The 14,932-nt window shown below is 43.3% G+C and overlaps 1 protein-coding gene across 1 annotated transcript; it reads left to right on the top strand.

The window, feature by feature from the left end:
• The first annotated feature begins 9,255 nt into the window (after positions 1-9,255).
• Positions 9,256-12,612, top strand: LOC138300885 (prothymosin alpha-like). The gene is made up of 5 exons (XM_069240739.1): positions 9,256-9,434; positions 10,681-10,764; positions 11,045-11,138; positions 11,283-11,350; positions 11,892-12,612. Exons 1-5 carry the CDS (start codon positions 9,381-9,383, stop codon positions 11,958-11,960), a joined length of 369 nt encoding a protein of 122 aa, XP_069096840.1. The 5' UTR covers positions 9,256-9,380; the 3' UTR covers positions 11,961-12,612.
• Positions 12,613-14,932: the final 2,320 nt, after the last annotated feature.

The raw sequence follows: 14,932 nt of genomic DNA, 5'->3' as shown, positions 1-14,932 counted from the left end.
AGGATTGATTTACATGAGGGGCATCCAGACTTGACTAAAAATGTATTACCTGAAGCCCATATGTAGAAAGACAACTATACATCCAATAAAATTGCATTTCCCATGTCCCTAAGATTAGACTAAGTGTATGAACTGCCAATACACAAACTCATATTGCACCCTCAGCTGGAATTATATTAATTTGGGTGTCCAATTTTTCTGAAGCCTGACTTAAAAATTTTATTAAACTGGTATTCAGCACAGTGTCCAAGGAATTGAAACTGGTAATCACTGCTTGCCTGCATGTGCGTATGGCTCTCTGGTTAAAGGCAACCTTGAGATATTTCCTACATTCTCTTGCTTCAACCCTTGACATATACAAATCAAATGTAGTAGGTTCCCAATGCCACTTCCACATAAAAGGCAAGGAGAATTAATATCAGAGCCTACCCGTGGAGCAGAGTTTATGCCCCCTGGGAAAAGACCAAATCGATATTTGGTAAATGAGTCTTTTTTTATTTTTTTGACCAGCCCATGTCCAGATACAACTGAAGTTTTAGAGTTTTGTGCTAGTTTATTATAGCCCAAGCATGAGATCTACCAGCAAAAAGACTCTTGTCCACAGCTACAGATTTTCTTTTCACAGTTAGATTAATGGTTAATTTAAAAGCATCAAGTGGTAAAGACTTTTCCCACAGTGAGTGGGCCCCAAGATCATCAAGGGCCTGGTCTAAATATAGCCTTGATGGGGCCCACGGATTCATACTAATCTCTTTCCAGAGTGCTTGACTTAGCTCAATTCCCTTAGCTTGTTGTACGTGTTTCCAGATTTTAATGTAGGCACCCTGTCTTGCTATTACTTGGTTCAAGTAACCAAATTCCAGCCTAATTTGGGCTTGTGAGGCTTTCATTGGGAGATGGAAAAGAGCTCTGAAAACTCTCCTGACTATCCCGTTCAGAATAATAACGTCCCTACCTCTCAAAGCTTCACTACCATAAGTGACACTTGGGATTAATTTGCTGGTTAACAATTTAGAAGTGGTCTATAAGTAGGGCCATGTAGCAATATTTGTAGAGTACGGAAAGCGAGTAGCAGTCTGTTTCCTTTTCAGGTTGTCAAGTTTCTGTGGAGTAAAGGACCTGTTCTCATCAAATAGAACCCCCAAGTACCTGTATGCTTTAACTTGTTTAAGTATTTAACCTTGGAGGAACCACTTATGAGATTTGTGTGTTCTGCTGCTTATTTCCATGGTATTTTACTTCTTCTTCATTATTTCCAATTTGTTTATTACTGCGAATTCTGACAATTTTACTATCAGACGTTATAGACCAACTTTAGCATAACTTAAAAGGACTACATCATCCGCATAGAGCAGGTTCGAAAGGAATAAGTCACTGATCTTTGGAAATTGAGCATTTACCTCATCCAACAGAGGACAGATCCAATACAAAGAGGCGAAGGAGATAAGGTGCAAGCACGCAGCCTTGTTTTAGACCGCCTTTGGTCCCAGTTTTCCTTGATAGGAAAAAGCCGTCCCCAATTTTCACTCTAACCCATGTATCTGTGTATAGCATCTGTATTGCTTTCAATAACTTTTGTCGGAATACCCCAGAAGGTTAATTGTGCCCATCACTAGCTGCGCTGTACCGAATCGAAAGAAGATTTAAACTCCACAAAACATAAGTACAGGGGTTGTTTTTTCTGTTTACATTTATATGTAATGGTGGTAAGTGATAGAATGCTTACAGCTGTTCCCTTCCCTTTAATAAAGCCTGTCTGATTAACTGGGATAATGTTATTTGCTTCAGCCCAGGCTCGGAGATCTTCCAAAAGAGTGTCAACATAGTATTTTGATTCCGAGTCGGTTAGACTAATTAGGCGATAATTCTCGGGGTTGGTGCGGTTGCCGCCCTTAAAGATCAGGTGAATAAGGGCCCCCTTCCAGGAGTTTGGAATAATTTCAAGCTCCAGCGTGTTATTATAAACCGCTACCAGCCTCTCTGCCCAGAAATCTGAGTTTGTTTTACATGAGGCATTTTGTACCCCTTTCGGGCCAGGTGCCCCAACCTGCCTGCTGTTATCAATGAGTTTGGTAATCTGAGCAACGGAGAACATTTGTTTGTTTTCTTCGTTAGACCTGTGGTGGGTTAGCTTATCACCAGTTTGCTGGCCATGAGTCCCTAATGGGCTCCCGGTACACGTCACCACCTCTTGACAGTTTTTATCTTGGTTAAAATATTGGGTTAAAAAGTCAAACCAAGATGATTCGGAAATATCAGAACTGGTCAGGATTGTTTAGGTTATTTACCATTGTTCAGAATTCCTGAGAGCTCCTTTCTTTACTTAAGAATAGGGCCTTTGCCCAGAAGTCCTGCCTGTTCCTTACTTTTTCCTCCCACATCTGTCTCCGATATAAGCTATTTATAGTCTTTAAATCTGTATGTATACAGGGTCAAGTTTTTGCCAATCTTAATAATCTATTCCTCTTCTTCCTTAGTTGCGACATAACCACTGTTGTTTTTTAATAAATTCTCTGTTTTTAATGTTTTCTTACACATAATACTGGTGGGGTTTATGGGAAGTGTCAGAGAAAAACGTGGTTGCAAACTCCTCCAGGAATACTGACCATAAGATTATTAGATCATCAATTGGATCACATATGAGTTTATTAAATAGTGCCTCCGAGTTTTTTCTAATAGTTTCAATTGAATCTCCGCACCATTGAAGTTTCTTATAATTGGTTGAGGAAAGGTTCCTGGAAGAGGTTGCAGCTAGTTTGTGCTTTGGATAACTATGACTGATCTCAATACTTTGCAGCCCATGGTCACTTAGCTCAGTTGTTACGATACATTAAGAGGAGGCTAAGGTTACAAGCGGCAACGTAACCCGTGTATAATCAATTAGGGATTGCCTTACAAAGGCGTGGCAGGTGGCTGCAAGAGGGGTATCCTGTTGATACATACCATTCAGAATTCTAAGATCAAGCGCCTCTAGATTCTTAACAAAAGTAGCCACCTCGACATCTGTAGTGCCACTGCCTATGTTCCTTAAAGATTGCTGTGGGACTGACCATTTCTGCTGCACAATCTATTCCTCTCTTTCATAAGGTTGCAATAATTTCATATTAAAATCCCCTGCAATTAATAGCTCCGGGGTATCTGGTTCTTGGAGCCCGGCTAAAATTACTTCGACAAGTTTGGAAGACAGACATTTCTTAGAGTGGGTATAAGGATGTGCATAGACGTTTATTGTCAGAAGGGGATCTTCATATCATTTTATGCCAGTTTGATACTCCTACTACCAAAAGGTCTGCATGTTCTTCTTTTAGTTGTGTACAGGTTACTTTCAACCCAGCTGCAAAAAAAGTCGCCAAACCTCCCTCTGGGGGCCCAAAATTCTTCACCATATTGGCTGGAGCAACACAATTTGAAAATCTTTTAGTATGGTTAGATCTTTGCGTTGATTGTTGGCTCTAATCCCGTTTATATTCCAGGAACAGATTTTCAAGTGAATTACAAAGATATGGCATTTGGTAGAATTTAACAAGGTGGGATATTGTCAGAGGCTTCCACCGTTATAAAGAGCAGCTGAGAGCCATCGTAAATTCAATTGGCCAGATCCCCGCCCCTTGTCCAGTGTAGAGCCTAGTGGGTGGCAGATGGCTGGTGTGGAATTTCCAATTGCAGTTTTCAAAAACTCTGTTCTTTACAGTGAGTTCTGACACCTGATTACCTGAATCCAAGGGTTCAGGATAACCGATCTGTTGGGAGATTTTTAGGTCAATTCACCAATGGTGGAAAACGTTTTTCTCCTTAAAGACCCTGTTGGCGACAAGTGATGAAGACTAAGTCACAAGAATGGATTCTTGGTGGAGCTGTTTGTCGACTCTGCTGTGACTACAAATTCTATGTAATCAATATCTACTGATTGGATGTTCTCCAATGGTGGTATTGCTTGCAAAAGTGTTAATATATTCCCACTATTTAATATATCTTGTGGGCCCCTAGTCTGGTATCTTGGAGAGAAGACTATCTTATTTCCACTTCCGGACAGATGCTGGCGACAACCCTCCAATATTAAATCCTGAGTAGCTTCACACGCTTGACAGTGCTGGTCATTTGTAGTAGTGAGTGGAGACCATTCTCTTCCGTTCGATGGCTGGTATTCTCGACCCAGACCTTTGTCTGAGCTAGTTATCGTGATCTGCTCTGTAGTGGGCCCTCCCCAGGGCTAAAACACAAAGGGGGGATTTATTCTACCACTTCCTCTATTTACAATGGCATCTATTGTAGTAGCTGTTGCTACAGAACCATTTTCAAAAACCTTCCTTTTAAGATTTCCTCTTTGCCCCTCTTCTAACCTAATTTTGAAGTTGGCCCTATGTTTTTGGTCTCCTCCCACCCCCGGGTCTTGGGGCGCTTGCACTTTCTTTTACCCATAGCCAATGGTTTCCAAAATAGGTACGGCCCCTGCCTCCTCTAATCATGGAATATAGTCAATAGAGACTTGGGGATGATGTCCCCCTTTATGAGTGTTAAATAATGGGTACACCTTAGCCACTGGAGTGCTGCTCTTGTTAGTTATATCTTTTTCCAATTTTTTTCCCCTTTCTCAAATTCAATACTTGTAGAAACTGATATAATTATCATGATGTCACCGGTAGCACCATGGACACCCTTCAACTTTTTCCTAGCTTTCCTTTGTTTTTTTCCTTTGTCTTTTGGCTACCGGTAATTTTAATGCATTTTGAGTTTGGGACTTTAAAACCTTGGGTGAAGGTGAGGAAAGGGGCAGTAGAGTCTGACTAAATGCTCCTTCCTGGGATTCTGATATTTCTTTTGCTAGTTCCTTTGTGATACCTTTGTTCTCTGGGCTTAAGTTCACCTCCACTACATCTTGGTCAATTATATCCACTCTCTCCCTTCCACCATTTACCCTACCCCTCTTTTCCCCCATATTCAACCCTATTTCATCATCCTTTCTTCCTAGAGTAATAAGATTGGCTTTGAAATCGGACATCAGAGTGCGTACGACCTCTGGAAGAGCAGCCAATTTGCTAATTATTGGGGCGCAGGTACAGTCATGTTTTGTTTCCGCATAGTTCTGAGCTCATTTAATCAGAGTATTTAGATCTGCCAATTTTTGATCAATCCCTGAAACAGATTGCGCCATTATATTTAGCAGGTCCACCTGCACGTCCATTTTTGTAGATTGATAAGACAAGGCGTCCAGGGTTAGTTGTGAGGTTTTGAAAAAGAAGTCCCACACTTTATCACTATGCCCTTCCTTGTTGAGATTGTCATGTTGTGGGGCTTCCTTTGGGTCGCTCTCTATTACAATTTTTTGTCCTTGTAGGGATGAGTTTATCTGGTTATTACCTGTGCTGATCTGGGCTATAAGTGGTGTGTTTTCGGGCGCAGATGGAGAACCAGTTTTAAGATTGGTGAGTAGACATTTGATGCCTTGCTGGGTGTCTTTCTGACAGTCGTTGACTGGCTCCTGCAGCCTGCACTGGATCTTAGGGCCCCGGTTTCCAGAGAATGGGAAGCAATAGGATCTTGCTTTTCGCAAGCTCTTTCACCATCCCTCATTTTCGAATTTTTTCGTGGCCATTGCCTTCTTGACTATAACATTCAGAACTGTTAAGAGATGGAGATGGAGGAGGAGACGGCGATTTCAAAGTGAGTAGGTCCAAATCACTAATTGATCCCCAAACATTTCCTTTACCAACTGGTGTTCCAGGTGAGATATCCAGGGGATGTTTCGCCCCCACCTTGTCTACTTTCGATTCAATGTGATCCCCTTGTTGATATTCCAAATTGCACCCAGTTGAGTCATTTATATTTAGAGAGATCGGTATATGGAGTTGCCCTTGGGTTTTGAAAAACTGAAGAATGAAAGATTTTCCGTGGATACTTGTTGACTCCCCTTGAGCCACATCTGAGCCAAACGTTCTCCCCCTTTCCGTATTCAAAGCCACCTTTGCTTTTTATTGGGGAGATGGGATGAGGAAGGTCCCTTTAATCTTTGGTGGAGGAAAAAAGAGCTTCCACTGGGTCCGTCAAAAAGTCAAAATTGTGTGGCATCTTTACTTCCTTCCGAAACAAGTGTGAAATAGGAGAAATCAAGGTCTGGCACTCTTCCACACTCTTTTTTCATCGCTTGGAGTGCACAGTTTGCAAGTTGGAGCTTTTGTGTTTCTTCTTACTCATTTTGCTGGTAGGGGAGATGCCCTCTCTTTCACCGAACGCATTTTCCCAAGTGAGGAATAAGTAACTCTTACACTGTAATTTCCTTTGGTGCAACAGCTTTTACGGACTTGTGGAGATTCTAGGTATACTAGAATGTGCTGTCACACCTCAACACCTCAAGAGCCAAGGGGCACGAGCACGCAAGGATCTGTTAGTTAAGGGGGGATGTAGGGTATAAAAAGTGGAATTTGTTGTTGTTTCCCACCACTTTCCGGTTGCAAGCTACACCCCTGAACAGGGACCGCTTCCGCAATCCACAAAACATAGATCAACACATCAGTTGCACTGAGATTCACAGGGGGTTACTAACGTGTCCGCCACACAGATCACTCGAGTTGAGGTGGCAGGGGAGCACACAGAGTGGTGCAAGCCACACCGGGACCTAGCCCGCCCACTTCCGCGCTTCTCTGGCTCTACGCTAGGGCCCTGGCTCTAACGCCACAGCCATGCACACCTATAGGATCCTATAGTACCTTGTACATCAACGCGCTCAGATGTAACTGGTTAGTTAATGTGCCTGCTTAGCATCATAATAAATATGATCCTCTGCCCTATCTGTAATCGCTCCGCCTGAAAATCGACTGCGGAACAGTGCTGATAAAAAATAAACAATGACAGCTATGACACCCAATTCCCAACGCAATTTCTTTCCCAAAGGTCTGTGTCCACTCGTCGCCAGTGTAAAGAAAATACGCCAAACGCTTCCAATTAGTTTGAGTAGATTACAGTTTATTCCAGAGTCCAGCAGCGGTCCTCGTAAGTCAAGCTTCGCTCTGCTGGCCGTCCCCTGTCGGCAACCGCCCATCCACCCACATATATCTGTTAAAAAAATATCATTCTATGAGGCGCTGTTCTACAAAAAAAGCAGTTTCCAAAATAGTCAAGAGCAATACACAGCATGTCATGCTCGTGACTAATCGATTACAATAAACCACCTGTACAAATATAAACAAGGAACACTAGCATGACATGGGAATATGTCACACCCGAGTATGCAACACGACTGTTTCAGAAGGAACTTCTTTACCAAATTCTTTTTTTTTCCAGATTGGACTAAAATAGCCATAACTAAATGCAAGAAATGCATGAAGTAAGAAGGCAGGTACTGGTTCTCAGAATGGTGACATCTGTTTTATTTCCTGGCCATTTATAGCTGGTTGTGTGGGGACAAGGTACCGGCGTTCATCCGGCTGGTACAACGGGCATTTGTGGAGAACCTAAGCCGCAGTGGGCTTTGCTGGACATCACTCTGTGATGCACCAAAAATATCGAGAAACTGATAAATTTTCTCTTGTTTTCCATTACATTGTGCAAGCAATGCATGTAAAGCGTGGCCAAGGCAGAACAAACATTTGCAATGAAATGGGTTGCGTGTTTGGTCAAGTTGGAGCTATTAGCGTTGTAAATTCCTAACTGGACTTTTCTTGCCACATAAATTGTAAATGAAAAGTAAAACAGTTGACATAAGCAAGCTAATTCCAATCGCCACTGCCACCATGAGTGCGAAGGAGAGACACAAAAGGAAAAAGAAGTTCGCTCGCAGTCAAACGTATCGCCAAAGTGCAATTATCCATGTAACAGGTATGATGCCAAGGTGGTAACAAAACTGCCCCAGGGAGGGACAGACATAGAGCCAGTGATAACAAAGGATTTTTGAAAGGCAAAAGTAGTGTGGAGAAAATTAAATAATAATAAAAGTAAAAAAACTTACCTGAATCCACCGCCACCACTGTGCAGCTCCTCTTTCCTTCACTGCAGGAACAGGCTCCCATCCTGCCCTGTGGATAATCTGAACACTGATGTCATGCTGCTGGCAGCATGACAGCAGCGTTTGGATTGGTCAAAGCGCCAGCCAGGGCGCTCCAACGCAGACTGGGAGAGTCTGCCTGTTCTCTCCAACCCGGGTTGGACAGAGCTTAGTGCGCATGTATGTTTGGCTGGTCTGTGCACTCCTAACCAGACTTTTCTCACCACATAAACTGAAATTTAAAGGAATACAGTTTCACATAAGCAAGCCGATTCAAAGTGGCACGGCTGCCATGAGCATCAGCATGAAGAGACACACAAAAGCAAAAAGAAGTTCAGTCGTAGTCAAATTTATCATCAAAAGTGCAATTAGCCTTGTAACGGGCGATGGCCAAGGTGGTAAAAAAAAAACTCCAAAGGAGGGACAAAGGTAAATCATTTACCAGTATCATTAAAGGATTTTTGAAGGGCAAGCCCACGAACTACTGGTAGTATTGGGCGTGAGGTGGGCGTTGTTAAATGCCCAGATACATACCAAGACGTCGGAAAAGCAGCGCTTGCGCGGTGCAATGCTGGACCTAAAAAGAAAGTTAGTGCACCACACCAAACTAAATAATGCATAGAAAAGCGCCGGAGAAGGATTCAGTAAAACAAATGTCCCGTATACACTAGGGAACAGTCAACATAGTGCATAACTGCTTAGTTGTGGTTCGACGTGGATATCAGAATAGCGGTAATTTTTTTTTGCACTTAACAGACACTCTAACATCAGGTAAACCATGTCCGTTAGTATCACAAAATTCTGAAAGAAAAAAAAAGTTGCATTAGGCGTCGCGTCTCGCTTCTTCACAACTAAGTTCGCTTAAAAACACACAGGTAAGACCTCGCGCGCATAGCATTCTCCGTCCGGTCAAGTAAACTGTTGCAACCAATAAGACAGCAGTGTATATTGGAAAGGCTGGATTTGTGACAGTCAGTCAAACTCGTCACTGGAAAGAGGCGGCTCCAACGACATAGGATAGACAGGGACTCTAGCCTATCAGAATGTGGTACCTCGCTTTCTCCAGAAAGGTGCAGTTTATGAGAAGTAGGCGGGGATCCCTCAAATATATTAACCAATCCCCTATAAGAAGCGCCCACGGGAAGATAGGGGGCAGAACTTGCCTTTGTACAGACTGAGTGCTCCACCAATGACAATATGAGATGTGCATCGTCTCATCCAATCTCGCTTCGAAGCGACACTTGGGCCCGCCCGTATACATTTCGTATTTAATTCCCTGCCGCGGAGCTTCGTCTCACTGGCTCGCCGAAGCTCGCGTGAAACATCCTTACCTCAAGAACGAGCGCAGCCCGAGGACTTTCCGCCAACAAATTCTTTGTGTCCGCGACTTGCAATCACCGCCATGGCAGATACAGTAGTAGATACCCCCGCCGCTCCCGCTGAAGTACCCGTCAAGGTAAGGATGTGATCTTCTATTGTTCCAGCTATCGTGTTTTGTGTGTTCGGTGCGGGGGTGTGAGGGACCGCGTGGACAGCTTGTTTGGCTGTATAATTCAGGCCCGAAGGAGAGTTGGTATAATAAGCATGCTTACAGCTCATACACGCATTGGGCGCATATAGGCAAGATATAGCTGCTGTCTTGTGTGTAAATTGCCCTTAAATCTCGGCTCGCCGGCCAAGAATTATGTTAGTAACCTGCCGGTGAATTAGAACGTTCGCAGGCTCGCACCTAATGTCTTCGCAGGTGCGGGGATGCCAGGTTACCCTTATTTTAATGAGTGGGGCTTCAGCGATAAAGCGGTTATTCTTCTGTCCTGTTCCGTACGGGGCTTTCCGCTCCAGTTTCTGTCATTAGCGCTTCTCTTCGATGTTTCAGAGGTTGGTGTGTGGGAGGGATGTGGTTTCGCTGCTTCCAGCGCAACTCTTTCCTTCGAAATCCCCAGCGACGGCCGCGCTCTTAGCAGGTGTTCAGTCACAACTGCCTCTAGTTTATTTGTCAGATCCCTTGGACTGGTTACGTATCAGTCAGTGAATGGTGTGTGGTAAGTGAAGTTAGATACTACCCGGCGGGGCCTTTTTCGTGTGAATACCAGCTCCCTTGCTGTACTGTGTGGAAAATAACCTACCCGTGTGTAGTCTTGTAGTTTAACCAAACCCCACTTGCGGTCCCGTCAATACTTTGAGGTAAACGTCGCTCCGCCTCCCGTTTGAACCCGCCGGGCGCTTCTCGCGAGCGCGCATCGCCCCCCTTCCTCGCGCACCCATTGAGATGGAGCGCGCGCAGTTGGTTTCCTCAGATCCTTCACGCGTCACTGGGAATCGGCGGGAAACCGCCTCTGCGCGCGAGGTTCTGCCAGCGGGCTACTTCTGAGCATGCGCTGGGGCAGCGGGAGCTCCGCCTCCCATCGGCCTTCGCAGGTCGCAGCAAGGCGCGCGCGCGCGCCTTTGCTGAAGGCTCACCTAGCTCTTTGTCTTACCCGCGTGTGTGCGCGTGCCCACCTCTCCTGGAGTGCGCGCGCCCAGATGTGCAGTGCCGCACACGGCCTGCGGATAACAGAGGCGCTCGCGTTTTCCGTTTGGCGCCCCCAACAGGCCCAGTCGACGGAGTCATCATATAGAGCATTTTTAATTGCTGTTGTAGCAGTTTTACGAGGTCAAGTAAAGTGTACTTAGCAGTAAAACATTTTTTTTTTGTGCTTCAGGATCTTAAAGAGAAGAAAGAAGAAGAGGCACCAGCACAAGAAAAGGCTGAGAACGGAAGTGGCGACGCACCTGCGAACGGAACAGTACGTTTTACATTTATTTAGTATTGCGTTGCATTGTTACTTTATAATGGCTGTAACGTAAAAAAAAAAAACTACAGCAGTCCCGTGTTGATTAGTAGTGGTGAAACCTGGGGTTCTTTGCTCATCTTTATTAACTGACTAGCGGTCGTACCAAAGCTTGATGTAGCCAGCTGCACACCTTCAGTTGACAGTGCTGTAAACAGCGTTGCTTCGCTTTCATGTGCGATCCTTCCTACAGGAATCCGTATAAAATTTAATTCAACAAATCCTTGGCTTTCAGGAAGAAAATGGCCACAGCGAAGAGAAACCAAAGGAAGAAGAGGTAGCAAAAGAGGAGGTGAAAGAGGCTGATGTAGAAAAGAAGACAGAGGGAGGTACGCCATGTGTCTTTTCTATTATAGTATCCTTGATCTTTAGGATTTCGCAGCCCCTCAAATCGTTTAAATGTATGACGAAATCACACACTACATGAAGTAGGCGTTCCACTAAATGTACAACCTTTCTTCCTACTGCTAAAGGAGAGGGCGAAAAAGAAAGCAAAGAAGAATCAGAAGAGCATCCCGTGAAACGTCCTGCAGAAGAAGAGGTAACATGTTCAATGTTTTGTTGGTTTATTGTAGAATGAAAATGGCAAACAACATCTACAGAATATCTCAGTTGGGTAGCATAATAGTGGCCCTCAAGCACATTAATATATCTCGGTTTGGGCCCTCGGTCCCGTCCGCACGATGGAACGCATTTAAACTAAAGAATATTCGAAATAATCACGCCCCATCGTTTGGCCCTGCTATTGGCCTTCCGAGGCTACTGTTGGGTATAGAGTATACTCCGCATGTTTCTTAACACGCTCGCTTGTACTGAGGTAGTTCTACTCCTAATCATTTGCCTTGTAAAAAAGGGTGTCGGATGCTTATCCTGAAGTGGAAGAGTTAAGTGAGAGAGAAGATCCCCCGCATTATTGTTCCCGTTAGACTAGGTCACTTCCAATATGTTAAGCATGTTTCGGGTCCTGAGAGATATATGGGATAGTAAGGAAAGTCCTAATGTTTAGGTTTGGGGTTGCTTTTTCCATTTCCGCTTCTGCAGGCGAGCTGATTCGTGATTTGTTTTGTGCTTTTTCTTTTCAGGAAAAAACCGAAACTAAAAAGCAGAAGACAGAGAATGGCGACTCCACAGAAGTTAAAGCATCGGCCTAATCAATTTTACATTTTTTATAGCTTGAGTGACATGGTTGCCATTAATTTGTAGAGAATGTGCTTTTTATCTGTACATTTTACAGACCAACTTTTTTATAAACTAAACTCACATGCACTAGCCACATGTAACATCACAGCAAGATAGCAGCGTTTTTTTGTAAAATGTTATTTATTGGTGCGTGTTTGTACTGGTTGACTGCTACAACAAAAAAACAAATGTGTTTTTAAGTGGTAGTTTTTAGCTTTGCTATTTGTACATCTTTGAAGCACATGCCTTACACAGTCGTGTGTTTCAATAAGTAAAGCTGCCTTCCTGTAAAATAAAGATTTAGCATAGGCGTTTCATATGCAATGAAGGCCAAAGAGATGGGTCTTAATAAACCAGGACTGACTGGCTCTATTTGTATAGATCTTTGGACTCCCATTTTGTTGCTGTTTGGTATATATAGTTTGGTGCAAGGTTTGAAAAAGGTTTAATATGTAAATTTCTCGTATTCTGTGTGCTGACAAAGTGTGCGTTTTGCAAAGATTTTGAGGGATTTGGCATAGTCTCCATTTTCTGGTTTGAAACTCGATACCTCATTAGTTGATGCTTGACCACTACTTTGCATATTCGGTTAAGTACTATAAATAAATCTTTCTTTTTATAAAATCAAGATTACTTTCATTTCTTTGATACTGTGTACACATCGAGTGTTGTCTTTGTCCCTTGGCCCTGACCTGCTAACATTTTGTTGCTACATCGGGGCATCTGTGATGTAATAAGTGCGCTACAGTTTCTATGTACCAGGGCATGGGAAGAACCTTTTTATTGACCGCATCAGCACATAAGTTAGTTCTGGCGCAATTAGGGGGCTAGTGTTACCCTGCCAGTAGCAAACTAATAAAACAATTATTTGGGGATGTTCATGAGGCGGGGTACACAAAATCCCTTGCAGGGTGCAATGTTTGATCCTAGTGCACACAATTCAGATTTGAAGGATGTTACCCATTCTAGCATTTTCCCAGACACGAATTAACCTGGTGGCATATGTAGTTTTACTTAAGTGTCACGAGTGGGCTTGTGCTTTACGCTTGTAAAAGTTAGCAAACGGGTTTGGGATTCTTGATTTTTATTACCCTTTGCGAGTTACCAGTCCCGGACAGTAAAAAGGAAAGCGGTGGATTAATTAACTTTGACTGGAAATCAAACCTTGGCTTGCATTGTCTAGGATTTTGTTTTTTCGTTTCCATGGAAAGTCTGCAAAATGGATTCCTAGCACTGCTATAGAATATCCGTGTAGTCATCTGGAGACCTTTTATCTGATTTAGGCAGCAGTATTCCTTTGCACATTATCACCGGCTGAGGGTTTATGCAATTTAGACTTTTCTCCAAGCGATTAATGATTTCCTGCCCTGCAGAGACCTTTACTTTACTATTTTGAAATCCGCCTATACGGCAAAGATTGAGGGGTGGAGTCGAAGCGGTCCTTAATTCAACAACCCCGGGGTTTGACAGTACCTTTGCCACTCCCAGCTTCCATTTTAGGTCGCGATGAACTGGGCAACGCTGAGTGCCTATTTGCCAGACTATCAAATTCATTACCTAGGCCAGAGTATTTTTGAGACTACACTACCTGCGGAATAAGAGATCAAGAAAGATACCATGTTGGTGACTCCAACTTGTTTTTTGGCTATTCACCTCGCCAATGATGAAGGAATGAGTGTGATGTTTACATTTGAAAATTCACCATCGTTTAGATCTTAAGGCAAATTGTCTTTTCTTGCCGCATAATTTAGTCAACCTCGTCACAAAGTGTGGTCCTCCCCTGCCCCATATTTCCAGTGGTCCTGATACTGTATTGTACGGTAGCATATATCGCATACAAAAACCCTACCTTGCAGCACAGATACAATTCATTTAATGGGTGAGTACCAGCACTTCTTGGTAGCAAACAGATACTCTACGTTATGGAGTACCTACACTTCCAATTCAAACGCTGGTGTTGTCTTTTTTTAATTTAATTTATAAAATACTTGGGTGAATATGTTGTCATTGGACGTTTGGTGAATCCCCTCTTGATTATTACAGTACCTGTCCAAAGGAACTTTTCAGCAGGTGTTGTTAAATCACAAATTTTGTAAGTTCTTGCTAAACACTGTCCTCTTGAGGTCAGCACCCGGTGCTGTCGCACCATTCTAAAGCCAGGCCTGCTTAGGCCCGCATAACTTTTGTCCACATAAGGGATCTACCCCAAAATTGCGTCCATACTAGGGATTCTAAAGATACCCATGATTTGTGGATTCTTTTTCAGGGATCCAAGAACTTAGCCAAAATACAGCTATATTTTGGATTTTATTTTGGGAAAATGGGGAAAAAGTGCTGCGCAATATTTTTTCCACGCAAATGGCATTCACAAAGGGTTTGCACTGCTAAAATCAACATCTTTCAAGCTTTCAGGAACAGGCAGACTTAAATCAGAAAAACACATTTTTCAACACTTCTTTGGAATTTTACTGGGTCGGCCTATATTTTGCACTAACATATGGTGGAACCTGGAAAGCTATACATTTCTCAAGAGTAAACAAACTTCTGAATTCAGTAAGGATTCATTACAGTGGCCTTCAAACTTTTTAATTCCGCTGGAAGGGGAGGTGGGTTTTAAAGAGTATTTGGGGTCCCTTCCCTTTTGACACATGCTCAGAGCTTAAATATAAATGACTAGGTAGGTTCTGTTTCCCAGAAGGTCCTGCAAATCCCAAAATGTGTCAAACACATTTACTTAATTTTCCTGTGATAGAAAGTTCTGGAATCTGAAGGGAGCCACAGATTTCCTAACACCCAGTGTTCCCCCAGGTCTACTGATAAAAATGCTTCTTCCTTTGTGTGGGTGGGCCTTTTGCCTGCTACAGGGAAGTGCCCAAAACACGTAGAAATTAAGGGGGAATCAAAGGGGCAGATTTTCCTTATATATTTTTTTATGCGTACCCGC

The sequence above is a fragment of the Pleurodeles waltl genome, chromosome 6 (genome assembly GCF_031143425.1).
Source record: "Pleurodeles waltl isolate 20211129_DDA chromosome 6, aPleWal1.hap1.20221129, whole genome shotgun sequence".
Lineage (NCBI taxonomy): Eukaryota > Metazoa > Chordata > Amphibia > Caudata > Salamandridae > Pleurodeles > Pleurodeles waltl.
Note: the sequence above shows the minus strand (reverse complement) of the source record. Positions and strands in the feature narration are given on the sequence as shown.